The sequence below is a fragment of the Sander lucioperca genome, chromosome 17, assembly GCF_008315115.2.
Source record: "Sander lucioperca isolate FBNREF2018 chromosome 17, SLUC_FBN_1.2, whole genome shotgun sequence".
NCBI classification, from domain to species: domain Eukaryota; kingdom Metazoa; phylum Chordata; class Actinopteri; order Perciformes; family Percidae; genus Sander; species Sander lucioperca.
In genome coordinates this window covers 8,009,445-8,024,188 of record NC_050189.1, presented here as the reverse complement: position 1 = coordinate 8,024,188, position 14,744 = coordinate 8,009,445, and the positions used below count along the sequence as shown (strand labels likewise).

At 41.3% G+C, this 14,744-nt stretch overlaps 1 protein-coding gene across 3 annotated transcripts in view; it reads left to right on the top strand.

Annotated features, from left to right (window-relative positions):
• The first annotated feature begins 5,305 nt into the window (after nt 1-5,305).
• htr2cl1 (5-hydroxytryptamine (serotonin) receptor 2C, G protein-coupled-like 1) overlaps nt 5,306-14,744 on the top strand; it is a 35,414-nt gene continuing 25,975 nt past the window's right edge. For all 3 annotated transcript variants that reach the window (XR_004895592.1, XR_004895593.1, XM_031304449.2), the window contains exons 1-2: nt 5,306-5,552; nt 11,144-12,231. Coding sequence is in view for 1 of the 3 variants with exons in the window: in XM_031304449.2 (XP_031160309.1) it covers nt 11,817-12,231 (415 nt within the window). In the remaining 2 variants the exon portion in view is untranslated. The remainder of the gene's footprint in view (nt 5,553-11,143; nt 12,232-14,744) is intronic.

Below are 14,744 nucleotides of genomic sequence, written 5' to 3'. Positions count from 1 at the left end.
CTCTGAGTAGTATGCTAAAGTGTGGCTGGCCCACCGACCTCCAAAAAGAGACAGTCCTGAGACAAAACATTCCCTTATAATGCAGCTGTCTACATAGACAAAATAAATTGTTACAAAGTGATAAGGGTCATTGTAGATACAGTAATGCAACCACAAGATCAAAAAAATTTAATAAAAAAAAAAAAAAAAAAAAGATTTAAAAACAAATGACACAAAAAACAATAATATATATATACACACATGGGAAAAAATAATATAATAAATAACAGCAGTGACAAAGATGATGAAAATGGTACTAAACAATATATAGACATATTCAAAGGAAAGGGATTTTGAAATGAGTCAAAGCAAATAGTAAATATGGACAGTCACAAAGTCACATGCTAAAGACATGCTACGTAATAAGCATACTGAGTGCTACGTGCTAAACACACTGAGTGCCTCTGGAACAAAGTAAGCAGTGTTGCGATGTGCACCGCCCATGGGGACAATATCTAGCTGCAGGGACCTGATGTGTTCTAAAAGAGGTAGTCAGATTTTAGAAAATGTAATAGTGGAGCCACGAAGGAGGTGTTTATTTTCTCTAGTTTCATAAAATAAAGGGCATCCTTAATCCAGTGGGTGTGGGAGGGAGGATGGGGACTCTTCCACTGCATTAAGGATCACACGCCTTGCTAATAGTGTAAGAAAAGCAACAAATTTACTTGAAGAGGTTTGGTTGTTAGAGACTGGCCAAATATTATCATCCCCTGACCTGTCACCTAGGAATGACCTGATGTTGTTGTTTCCCTTTAGTCTCATCATACCACAACATGGTCCATCCATCTTCGTCCACTTATCCGGGGTCGGGTCGCGGGGGTAGCAGCTCCAGCAGGGGACCCCAAACTTCCCTTTCCCGAGCCACATTAACCAGCTCCGACTGGGGGATCCCGAGGCGTTCCCAGGCCAGGGTGGAGATATAATCCCTCCACCTAGTCCTGGGTCTTCCCCCGAGGCCTCCTCCCAGCTGGACGTGTCTGGAACACCTCCCTAGGGAGGCGCCCAGGGGGCATCCTTACCAGATGCCCGAACCACCTCAACTGGCTCCTTTTGACGCAAAGGAGTAGCGGCTCTACTCCGAGCTCCTCACGGATGACTGAGCTTCTCATCCTATCTCTAAGGGCCACCCTCCTGAGGAAACCCATTTTGGCCGCTTGTACCCTGGATCTTGTTCTCTCGGTCATGACCCAGCCTTCATGACTATAGGTGAGGGTAGGATCATAAATTGAGCGGTAGATCGAGAGCTTTGCCTTCTGGCTCAGCTCTCTTTTCTTCACAACGGTGCGATAAATTAAATGTAATACCGCCCCCGCTGCGCCGATTCTCTGACCAATCTCCCGCTCCATTGTCCCCTCAGTCGCGAAAAAGACCCAAAGGTATTTGAACTCACTTCACAACATGGATTTTCTGGAAATTCCACCACAAGTAGTGCTGATAACGATGAACAATGCTCCATTTTCATTACCTCCCTTATCGACTCTGAGTGACATTTTCCCATCTCTCCCCCATTCCTCCCTCCATACCTCCCTCCATACCTCCTTTACTCCCTGTTGGGTTAAGAACACAAATTACACAGTGGGAGTCCAGCTGTATGAACTTAAAAAGGCACTAGTTAAACATCAATATGTCTTTGTCAAATTAACAGGGAGAACACCGTTGAGGTAATTTGTAGCCTGTGTCTTACTGCAGTGGTAACGTAAATGTATTCTAATGTTTATTTCCCCTAATTTAGATCCTGTTGCTTCTCGTCATTTAAATGTTAATCCAGAGAAAACAGTCTCACCACAAGGTCCATTTCTAGAAGTTGTAGTGTTCTTGATCATATTACATTATTTTGCCTAGTTGTCGTGGAGTTGTAGAGCACTTCTTGTCAAATGCCGGCTTAAAAGCTGTTCGTTCTTGACCTTGGAAACAGCAGACGAGAAAAGAAATCTCACCACAACTCTGCTTTAAAATGAAAAAGGCTGAACAAAAAGTGCTGAGAAAAAAACAGAACAGCTAGTAAATGGAGATTGCTTCCTCACCTGATGTTTCCAGGATTGAGAATGAACTTAGTTTTGGTAGATTTGGCTCCTGTGGTAACTGCTTGTCACATCAAATGCATTTTATAATAGAGAATCAAAGTGGATGGGAGGAGCTGTTTGAAGCCATCCCCGTCTTCCAGACCAACGCATTCTCATGAACGGGTCCGTATGATATTGTACGAAAATGTATGCACACCAAAACGTGTGATATCCTACGAAATTAGAAGACCGCCAGTTGGTCACGTAATGCCGGATGGTCACGTGACGCCAGCTGGCTGCGAGCTCCATGACGCCGAGCGGCAGTTGCTAGTTGTTTAAGCTTCGCAACGCAGGCTACGGACCTCCGTCACAACTTGGTCATATCAGCAGCAGTTAGTAGAAGTGTTCAGCCGAAGAAATGGGTGACTTTGAGCCGGGTACAAAGCACTGCGAGCTGCTGCTCGTTTCGGCGGAGATTGCGGTTAAATTTAGTCCACAAAATATGAGCGTTTTGCCGTGACGAAAGTTAAGATTAGGCACCAAAACGACTAGTTAAGATCTAAGATGAATCTTTTTTTCAGTTTCAGATCAGTTTTTTTCAGTTTCAGACTTTTGGCCCTGATTTTGCGTAGGGGGCATGACTTCAACTCAGAGGGGCGTGGAATTATGAGTGACAGCCTAACAAAGAAGGCAGAAAACTCTCCTGAGTCATGTTGCCTTCAGGAAATTGTGTTACTGCGAGAACTATGACTGACCACCCCCCTGTATGTATGGGTGGTGATGGCGCAGTGGATATGGCACATTCCTTTGGTGTGGGAGGCCTGGGTTTGATTCCCACTGCGATACATCAACCAATATGTACCTGAGCAAGACACTTAACCCCTAGTTGCTCCAGAGGCGTGTGACCTCCGACATACAGTATATAGCAAAGTCGCTTTAGATAAAAATGTCAGCTAAATGTAATGTAATTAATGCTTTCTATCCACCATGTACATGTGATTTTTACTAAATAAACTGATGCCAGTGACAAAGTTCCATTTAAAAAACTGTAGGTTATGTTTAAATACTTTAAATTAAATTTGTTATGTAAAGTAAATAAGTAGATGTTTACTTTTGGTTTTACATGGGACATGAACAGCAGTCTCCTGGGTGAAGGTCCCATGTTTGTTTGTCCCATCATTCCCTTCATGAACTTTGAACCCAGACTTTGATTAGAAACGTATTTGTGATACGTCAAAGGAAAACATGAATGACAAGTTACATTTCCCTTCAAAATGTAATTCAGAATGCAGTTTAGTTGTATTGGAATGTAATTTTTAGGAGACACGGCTGTTTAAGCATGCAAGGTAGAAGTAAATTCATTTTCTGCACAGACAATGTTTTTGCTCCATCTTCTTCCCTTCTCGACCATTGGTCAAGTTTTTTCCTCCCTGCTTTCTCTCTGTTTTTCCTTCCTCGTTCATTTTAGTTAATGTTTTCTTTTCTTTCATCTTGTCTTTTATTCGATCCTTCCTTCCTTCCTTCTTTCTTTGCTCCTTCACTGCTTCCGTCTTTTGTTCTTTTCTTACTTGCTTTTCCTCCCTGTTCCGTACCTTTTTTTCCATCCCTTTTCTCTCTCTTTTCTTTCTTCCAAGCTTCCGTCCTCCCTTCTTCCCTTTGAACTCCTCCACCTCACTTTCTGCTTTATTTACAGTGTGTTTTCTTCTTAATCATTCATCTCTCTCCTCCTGTGTCCTAACTCTGCTGTCTCACTCACTTTTCATTCTTTAGTAAAAGCCTGTTATAGCAATTCCATTCTCCTTCTCTCTCTCCGTCTGTCCCTCTGGCTTTGTCATCATCTATCATTTTCCTCCTTTGAATCTTTGACATTTACAGTCTTTCCTTTCCTCTCTGTCTGTATCTCTCGTTCTATCCCTATCTTTCTCCATGGCGCCTAGAGGCTCGACTTTCTTCTCTTTGGCTTTGTATGTGTCTGATTGTGTTCTGTGTATAATGGTATACAGAAAGACACACACACACACACACACACACACACACACACACACACACACACACACACACACACACACACACACACATCCAGAGCTGCATCTCTTTTGCTGTGCTGCACATTGTTCTTCAACTTCTTTCTTTCTTACGGTCCTTTACAGCAGTTGGCAGACACAATATCTTTGAGTTACAGTATCACTCACTCACCCAACCCCTTCTCTGTCTCTGTCATACACACACACACAAACACACACACACACACACACACACACACACACACACAAACACAGATGGAGGGATTATGAGGTATTACATTAGCAGTGCAGCACTGTGTTAATGGCCTTTACATCATCCAGCAGAGAATACACTTTGACTCTTTAAACTCATCCATCCTCTCTCTCCCTCTCTCTCCCTCTCTCTCTCTCTCTCTCTCTCTCTCTCTCTCTCTCTCTCTCTCTCTCTTTATCTCATGCTGTACTGTATTGCTTGTCCCTCGCACTCTCTGTAGTCGTAGTCTCTGTAGTTTCACATTAAACTGTTGCACAAGTTAGTTTTATGAAATTTCAGCTAAATGAAGTACGTCTTAGAGAATATATTCAAGAGGGCGTGTCACCAGGATTAATACCTCATTGCATTTCATTTGTGCTTGCATGCCACCGAAGATATTTGTGTTTTTTTTTCTTGTTTTTTATTGAATCAATTTGTCTCTGTTCGGGAAACGTTTGAATCTGTAGCAGGTAATGTTGCAAGCTACTCTCGACTACTAATGCAACACTGCACTTTTATTGAAAACCACATTACAAGCTAGAAAAAGTTGCATTGGTATATTTACCATCAAGAACCATGCTTCTACTGTTAAAGGAACAGTGTGACATTTTGGGAAAGACAGATTTGATCACCTTTGGATGGAGCCAGGCTAGGTTATAGAGATAGATTCAACATGGAATGTAGGTTTTCGTTTGGAATCTGGCAATTTGCACACAAAAAAAATGCAAAAACTGAAAGTGTGCATACAAACAGATGATGGAAAGGTTCCTTTGTTTTTCTGTTCATGTCTGTTATGGTTATTTTAATTTATCTAATCTAACATGATGTAGAGGGTGTTTATTCACTGTCAGTGTGCCTGTGTTAGATGAAAGTACTGAAGATTATGGTAAATTCAGTTGTTGTTGTTGTTGTTGTTGTTGTTGTTGTTGTTGTTGTTGTTCCCGATGTGTGGGTGTTTGTAGAAGCCACTGTGGTTTCAGGAGGCTTTCAGTCATTTTTAACTTCAGTTTTGATCTGAAATGTTTCAGAAAAGAGCATCAGAAGTTGTTTTTTTCCTTCTATCTTCTCCCTCTTTCTGTAGACAGATGGATGACGCTGATCCATCACTCCGGAGGTGTGGAGTGACAGATGACAGAGGCATTGACACGGCGGGAGAGAGAGAAAAAGAGAGAGGTAACATCGGAAAGGGTTACTGCCGCCCGTAATGGAAAACAACTGCAAAGGTCAGACGTATCGATCGGGAGGCGAGAAGAAGTAAGTGACCACATTTCCTGATACTGGAATGACAGTGTTTCTCACTCACTCACTCACTCACTCACTCATTCACTCACTTACTCACCCTCTTCCTCTCTCTCTTTACATTTGGTGCCTTCTTTTTTCCGTTTCTTTTTCTGCACCTTCATCTGTTTGTAAAACACTGTTTAACACTTTGTATGTAACACCTATACAGTGCTCAAAGTTCTTACTATTTCGGGACTAGAAGAGCTTCAAAGATGCACTTGCAATGGAGCACGGCACCTTTTGTAGAGCCGTTTTGCAGTGTTGTAGTACTCAAGACCGGTCTTGGGACCATTTTTTGAAGATCTCGTCTCGGAATCGACCGCAGTTTTACTCGGATGAAGAGGACTCCGAATTTTATTTCAAGACCGGTCAAGACCACAACTGCAGGGATATCACTTAATTGCTTCTGCATTGTCTAATTTTATGGGTTGACATCATTACTGTGATTGGATGTAAAACGTCCTGCCTCAAATGCAACCAATAACTTGACTCATGTTTAGTTTGAAATTTGTTACTGTTGTTGGTCTTGGTCTTGACTCGGTCTCAACCCCTCAAAGTCTCAGTCTCGATACACTCTGTTCTCGATGATGACTTGGTCTCGGTTTAGGTGGTCTTGACTACAACACTGGCGTTTTGTGCCATTTCTCACAGTATTCTTGTCTTAGATTTGAACCTAAACAGTTACACTTCTATTATCACAGGATCATCTTCATTATCAACTGAATGTGTGGGGTGGCCCAACAAAAGACCTCCACCGACTCTGATCAAAATGCCTGGCTAGAGAAACACAGCAATGCTACACAACGCTAAAAGGACAACAAACGTTAGTTTCAGTAATCACTTCATACTGAAACGTATCCATAATAAAAAACTTCAAACACTCAGCCAGCGTGATCTATGAAATACTGTGCTATTGGTAGTTGTCCAACAGTCAAATGCTAACAGATTAGCCCCTATCATCAAATGACCCTTGCCCTGCTGGTTGTAGCAAGAGTCTCTCTGTTGACATCTGATCTGCTTTTACACTCCCAACTGTTACGGTTAATGTCAAGTTGTCATTACAAAGACATCCCAAACTAATGTAATGTCAGCTTGTCATGACCAAGCCAACTTCTGGTAATGTCACTTTGATTAATGTCAAGTTTGTCATAATCAAGACAACCCAAACAATGTCAACTTGTTATGACAAAAACGGAATGACACTTAATGACAAAAGTCAAACGTTTACTGACTTGTTTATGACACGTTCATGACAGTGTCATGTCATAGTTATGACAGTGTCATGTCACGATTATGTCGATACCTTCAAGTAAAGTGTTACCCAATATAAGCATGTGTGTGAGTAGAGGAATTGAGAAAAAAGATCATCTCTTGCCCCAATACAAAGTATTATTGTCACAGAAGTTGGTATGTAATCATTTACCAACATGTATAGCTGGTGTTGAGTATGGATATGGAATACAAACCCGTGAATTTTTGCCATTGTGGGGCAGCAGTTTAATAAGAAGAAAATCCCTCCATCCCATTCCCCCTGCCACTCTCCACTGTTTTATCTTGCAAAGCAGAAATGGCTTCAACAAACATAAGTGAGGCAGCAATTTGTCCCCGCGGTGAAAAGCAAAGCGACCGCGGCAACATCAGTGCCTTAACTAGGCTTTTGCTGCGTGATCCTTTGTGACTCTCCGGCTGTATCCGTGTAACTCTCTCTCTTAGAAGTGCTTTATAAGCACAACACCAATTATGATCTACAGTACACATGATGAGATTTGCTAGCTAACAGACACGCGTGCACTCACTCTGTGGGCTGCATGTAATCTTTGGTTTGAACCTAGTGAACTGTTGTTTTTCTGCCACGCTTAAAACTATATCCTTAAAAGGGAAAATATGATTATTGTCAGAAAGCAAGTGACTGTCCTGTGGAGTCGAGGTTACATCTCTTTCTCTTTCCTTTTTTCGCAATCCCTATTCCTTTAGTCTCGCATTGCCAGACCTTCCTCCACAGCGCTGCGGAGGAGGGTCTAGCTAGTCCACTCAGCTTTCCGGGATGGGAGAAAAAAACGTGCTAAGTTTATTGGCATTTCTTTAAACCAATCACAATCGTCATGGGCTGCACGGAGCCCCAGTGACTCTGCAAAATAGATTTTGGAAAGAACTTGTTTTGGTGGAACATGTGTACGTTCAAAAGTTGTTTTAGTTGTGCAACAGAAAACTCAGATTGGACAGATAGTCTAGCTAGCCGTCTGGATTTACCCTGCAGAGATCTGAGGAGCAGTTAAACATAGTCCTCATAAATCGTCCAGAGTATAAAATTCCAACACAAAGAAAGCGGAAGGTAATGGACATCCGGGCGAAAAGAAGAACATCCGGCGGAATTTCCGGTAGCAATGAAGCAATTCCGGAAGTGGAAGGTTGTGGATATAGACTACTTTTCCTTTATCTCTTCCATCCTTCCTCCTCCATCTCTCTCTCTACCCCATCCTTCTTATCCTCCTCTCTCTTTGTCCTCTCTCTCTCTCTCTCTCTCTCTCTCTGTGATGTATGTCTGCTTTATCAGAGCAGTTAAATGGCTCGCCTGCAGTGCTGTTTGGTTTCCTATGAACTACGCTGATCTCCCTGAGAGGAGACGATAGGAAGCAGCCTATCTATTACACACTGAGCATTGCGGAGGTGATAAACACTCACACACATACAATCCTATGTGCATACACACACATAATTCCTCAGACCTAATTGTTTACCATTATTTAGAATCATGCATACATCAGCCTCATTAATGGCATCCCTTTTAAAACAACCACACTACTGTTTTATTGACTTTTTGTTGCACAAAGTCCTGTTTTTTTCTAGCGTAGACACAGCCAAGACAAATAATTGATAAATCCTGACAGAAATCGTTGCACAGCCTCCTTGAAAGCTGAAAATATAGACGCCACTGACTATACTGTGAGCTTTCTGTGTCTGAAAAGAAACATTATCCTGACCCCATTGGACTGAGCCAAAGCCCATTCCACTTCCATGATTGCTCCATTGCCACCGGAAATTTCGCCGTATGTCCTTCTTTTCGGCCGGATGTCTGTTACCTTCCGCTTTCTTTGTGTTGGAATTTTAAACTCTGGTGGATTTATGAGGACTATGGTTAACTGCTCCTCAGATCTCTGCAGGGTAAATCCAGACAGCTAGCTAGACTATCTGTCCAGTTTTCTGTTGCACGACTAAAACAACTTTTGAACGTACACATGTTAAAAACGAGTTCCTTCCCGAGGCTATTTTGCAGAGGCACTGGTGCTTTCTCCGGCGCTTAGCACACCAAAGACAATTGTAATTGGTTTAAAGACCAAATCACCAGAGCACGTTTCTCTCCCATCCCAGAATGCTGTGTGGACTGGTTGTGTTGTGCTGTGGAGGAAGGTCTGCCAATGTGAGACTACTTAAGACCTGAAGCCATTTCTAATCTTAACCAAGTGGTTTAATTTGCCTAAATGTAACCACACATTAAGGTAATAGTTTGTCATTTTGGGAAATTTGCTTTTTCACTTAATTTCTAAGAGTTAGATGAAAATGTTAGATGACCAAATGCAATCACATTTTTGTGTGTTAGAGCTAGAGCCAGGGGGCAGTTGGCTTAGCTTAGCTAAGTTTAGCATACACCTGGAGGCCTGGGTAAACAGCTAACCTGGCTGTCTCCAAAGTTCCAAAATACAAAACATCTAAAGCTGACTTATTAACATGTCATATCTGGTTTGATTAATCCACATACAAACAAATGTAAAAAATAAGTAATCATTTGTGGTTTACGAAGAGTTATGTGTCATTTCTTGCACAAAGTTTTTTTTATTGGAAATTATTTGACTTGCTGGAATATTATGTGGAAGTAAGGTTTTGAATACTACCAACGCATAATATTGAACAATAGTTCCATTCCCTTAGAGAGAAGATTTAACATCTGTGAGTTTCTGTTGTTCCGTGCGACTTTCGTACGCCTGTAAAAAAGACAGAGAAGAAGACGTCTGTTGTGTTAATAAATGGGCAGATGGCGGAGGAACGCTGTTGTTTTCCCGATCTATCTCAATGCAAAGAAATTCTCCCGTCCATTCTTCTTACTGGGTTATTAATACAAATAAGTGAAGAACATGAAAAGAACAAGAATAACCACAGCTGGCCACAATACTGTATTCCTTGAACAACAGCTGGGCAGAGTGTCATCACAATAAGGCTGTCAATAGTGGTTCCATATCAGAAAACCGCCATACAAATACGTTTTGTTTAAGCTCATATGGGTCATGCCACCGTGTTTCATGTGGGTATGGGGACTAACAATGTATCTGCCCAGACGCATATAAATAATAAAAACAATCTGAATTACTTGTTAGTAAGTAACTTTGCACACAAACAAGCAAAACCGAGAGAAATAAAGACACTCAAACTCACCTTGAGATACAATAGGTTCACACTAAATAAAACAGACATTAGCATGCCCACACAGATGGAAAAAATGCAAAGCAAGGGAATTTTGTTATTGTGCTTATAGCAATGTGTAAAATATGTACACACACACACACGCACACACACACTCAGAGTGGCTATTATGCTCTGCTTGCAAATTATCATAGACTCGCCGTCACTAAACTATCTCAGCTGGAGGCCTGGGTCTGTCTGAAGATGTGCTGGCTTTTTATCTCAAACGCACACACATATGGACACAGAGGAGAAGGAAACACATTCACTTTTCATTCTTAAACATTTGCCCACACATTAAAAAAAAATGTCTCACTGGTTTTTCACAGTCTTTCTTTCTGTTTGTTACATGCAAAGACACACACACACACACACACACACACACACACACACACACACACACACACACACACACACACACAGTACACTTTGACTCCTCCACATACTGTATCCTTGAAGTAATTTATGAGGTACTAAATCACTAAGCCGCTGAGAGGACAGGGTAAATAGAGAGGACAGCCAGTACTTTTTGCACACACACTGCCATGTGAGGGTGTAAACATCAAAAGCTTCTGTTTCATTTAATCTCCTTCAGTTTGTTTGAAATGACTGTAGTGTTTAACACTGGTAGTCATTCTCTTTACCTAACTTTTATTAGGAGTGCAGACAATATCATAAATTAGGCTAGTAAAGGAAGGATCGCTGTGAGGAAGAAAGACACAAAGAAAGAAAGAACAAGATTTGACTGGAGGGGGAGGAAGAAATGCAGGAAAGGTGGAAGGGAAGAAGCAATTTAGGGAGGTTAGGGAGTAGGAATAAAGGAAAGCAATGGAAAAATGGAATAGAGTCCAAAGAAGTCACAAATGAAAGGATTGAAATAAGGAAGGGATGATTTAAAACTACAAAGAAGGGTAAATGGAAGGAATGGTCAGTGCATTCATAGATGTAGAGGAAATTGGAAAATGGGCAGAAGGATGTTAAGATAGTAAGATGAAAGAGAGGAAAGTTTGAATGATGAGTAGATGATGAATGACTCAAGAATACAAATTGCGCAAACAGAAAGTTCAAAAGAAATGATCTGATCTCGTTTTCATTGGTTTCTTCCACAGATCAACCTGATCATCAACTCTGACCTGAAAGACGAAACTTGCAACACCTTGGGTACCACAGACCACAGCAGCAAGATTTACATCTGAATGCAGATGATAAAACTGAAAACTCATCCACAAACTAACTAGCAAAGATCTGGCAGACAGCAGACAGCAGCCATGGATATTAGTAAACCAATCTTCAGCTCTAAATTAGAAACTCTTAGACTCTCATTTACATCAAGAGCTGGTGGATGTGACTGATCCACCACAAAGCAACACGGGACATTTTGGCTCAGCATACACCTTGAGAACTTGTCACCAATGATGAATTGGCAGGAAATGGGAGACTCAAAGCTCAGGGAACAATCTGAGGCTGTTTGCAGCTAGCAAGACTATTGGAATACAATATAAAATCAAAAACACTTTTAGCCAGGTCCTCCCAATCCCCTCTTCCCTGTCACTCCCCATCCCTAAAGTTTCTTCCTTACAATTTTTCCCCTTCCCCTAGATCCTTATTAATGGTGTTCTGTTGGTATTAACAATTCATTTACACACTTCAAAACTCTTTAAATAAGTCTTGATTATGCTGAGCACATCTCTCTCTTCACCTTCTTCTTCCTGCTGGTGAAGGTGAATTAAAATCAGGGGAGGCCTCTTTCAACCACCGTTAGGGTAAGGGTCTCTCTTTGGGATGGGCGGCCCAGCAAGGGCTCTTCTTGGCGGGTTCAGCACTACCACTTCTTCCCTGGAGGTTGGAGGTCGGATGGCTTGGCCAAGCAGCAACCCCCTGGACCTCAACCAAACCCTGTCATGGGGGATCGGGCTTGGAGGCAGCGGTGGAGGTGCGGCAGCCATGAGTGCAGGTCTGGACAATTTCACCCAGGAGTCTGTCACCAGGACGGTGATGAAAGAGAAGAACTGGCCGGCGCTGCTCATACTTGTCATCATCGCACTGACAATCGGTGGCAACATCCTTGTGATCCTGGCAGTGTCGCTGGAGAAGAAGCTCCAAAACGCCACCAACTTCTTCCTGAGGTCGCTGGCCGTGGCGGACATGCTCGTAGGCATCCTGGTCATGCCGGTCTCCCTCATCAACATCCTCTATGGTGAGTTTTGACTAACCGTAAAGCATATCTGCATTTGTAGACATGTAAGGTATATGATTTATACACATGCAGCAAAGAGCAAATAGGTAAAAGATTCATAACAGATAACATTGTTGCTTGTTGTGAACTTTTGACTTGATGCTTATTGCTCACAAGCTTACATTTACGCGTGTACACTTCTCTGAATAATGCACACGTGTTGCAGTGATGAGTTTTCATTAAAACTACTTTCTACTGAAATGTGTTTTTCTTTGTTATGACCCTACCCTTTATATATGTCATGTCTAGCTGGAAAGTAAAAAAAAAAAAAAAAAAAACAGGGGCAAAAATGGCTACATCCAATGTCAAACATTAGGAAAAAAATTGCATTCTGTCTCTGAGTTTGCTCTAAACTAGTTCAAGGTAGGCATATACATATGCATCATTTAGGAACATACACTCTTACCTGTAGAAAGTTATCTGATTAGCTAACAGGCGCTGTTCAATACAATAGGAAAACGGATGCTCCAACCTGCTATACATGCTTGTAATTATTGACTTTGTTCTTTACAGCTTCTTACTTTAATCATGAAAAGAAAGATACATGCCTATAATGCCTCACCCAACATTTAAACAATCTTAGCTGTAGATTTCTACCCCTGATCTCGGGCACCCACCCACTCACCAGCTGTTGCCATCACGCTTTGACATTGCAATTGTGCAATTGTCGAAATTAATATTACTTCTCTGAGACATTGCTAGTTGTTATATTGTAAGTGATTCAAGAGTAGGAGGATGCCAACTTAATAATTGCAATATCATACCATCTACCAACTGCTGTTCTTGCTTATAATATTCCTGCCAGGATTCAGCATGAACGCCCACATTAGCTTAATAGAATGTCGGGTTGGTATGGTAGGCTGTCTATTGATTTTCTTTTTCCAATGTTGAATAAAAACATTAGAGTAACATTCCAGGCACATCTCTGCATTTACACCACAAAGGAGAGGTACGTTTATTACTGTGTACCTGTAAATGTCACCATCACAGAAGAGCTGATAGTAAGCGAGAAAATCTTTTGCAGAGCTTTGCAGTTTTTAGTGACAGTAATCCTTGTTAATACCCACATTTCAGCAGGTCAAAACTACTTTTATTGTTTTGCTTTCAGGTTTCAAGTTAGGTCTTCAGGGAGTCAGGTCTCACAGCAATCAGGCTTTTATCTTTGTCACTTAAAGTGAATTTTTTGGTTTCTTTTTTACCACTTGTGAGCATTAGAACAAACTATATTATAAACTATTTCTATACATACAACAACATTAGCATTCATTTTGAGTCTTGATTCCGGCCACCTGATGAGTCCAATATTCCCTCTCCTTTTAGCTCGGGTTTGGTCTCCACCAACTCCTGTAGGAAACAGCTTTAGCTGCTAAATGCTCTGATGAGTTCATTAGCTACTTGCTAACTGTGTCCCTCTGCCGTTTGGTCCTTGGCAGGTAGTGTACAATAACTACTTTTTAGCAGCCTTGCTGTGGCCAAAAACAATGTTAATGAGAGCCGCAAGAGTGAACCAAATCAGTAAAGTTGCCGCACAGAAAACCCAAACAATGGCTGTATTCGAAACTGTCTACCATAGCAGTATGTACTGATTTGGCCAAACTGTATTATTTAGTATGCAGTATGTAGTTAAAAGCAAAAATCTCCAGTATGCATCGGACCAGTCTACCTTGCCTACTGTGTCCCACGATGCAAAGTGCTGGAATGGTCACAACAACGGTCACTTACGCTTTCCAAAAACCAGAGACCGGCTTAGCCTGGCCTAGCATACTGCAAAATAAACCGATTTTCCAGTTTCATACTGCATACTACCGACGAATGCAGTATGTTGGCTTGTCACTATGTGCTACACCTTGCACATTACACAGTCATTTGATCCATTATCCATTACCCATATAAAGGTCCTGATAAGTGCAGCTTTGAGTGCTCATATAATCTGTTACTAAGCATTATTCTATATACAAGACAAAAATGTAAGCACACAAAATAAACTTTTAATCCACAAGGTCAAACATACATCCAAACTTTTACATTACGCATACTCATTTGAGCCACTGTTATAAAAATATTGATTACAGCTGCTTTAACTAACTTTAAAAGACTAAATATTTACATGGGAATCTGGTTTAAATAATAATTTATTTTCAGCCACCATCACATACTGTACCATGTGGGGTTTATTTGATCTTTGGGACTGCACAGGAGGGATGTGAGATAACATCACGCAAGAGAATGACACACGCTTGTAGAGTCAGCCAAATATGAATATGTTACGTAGCTATTATCTCGGCAAAATTGGATAATAGATGTTTCAGCTGGGTTGGTGCTAAATGATCTGTGATTTCATTTAGATTTCCATGCGTCTGACAGTGACGTTGATGTGAGAAGTCTCCTCGGTCCTCAGCCAATGTCACGTTTGGTCAGTTTGTGACTGTCTGAGAAAACTTTTGTTAATTAACTTTAACAAAGAAAGTTTGGGT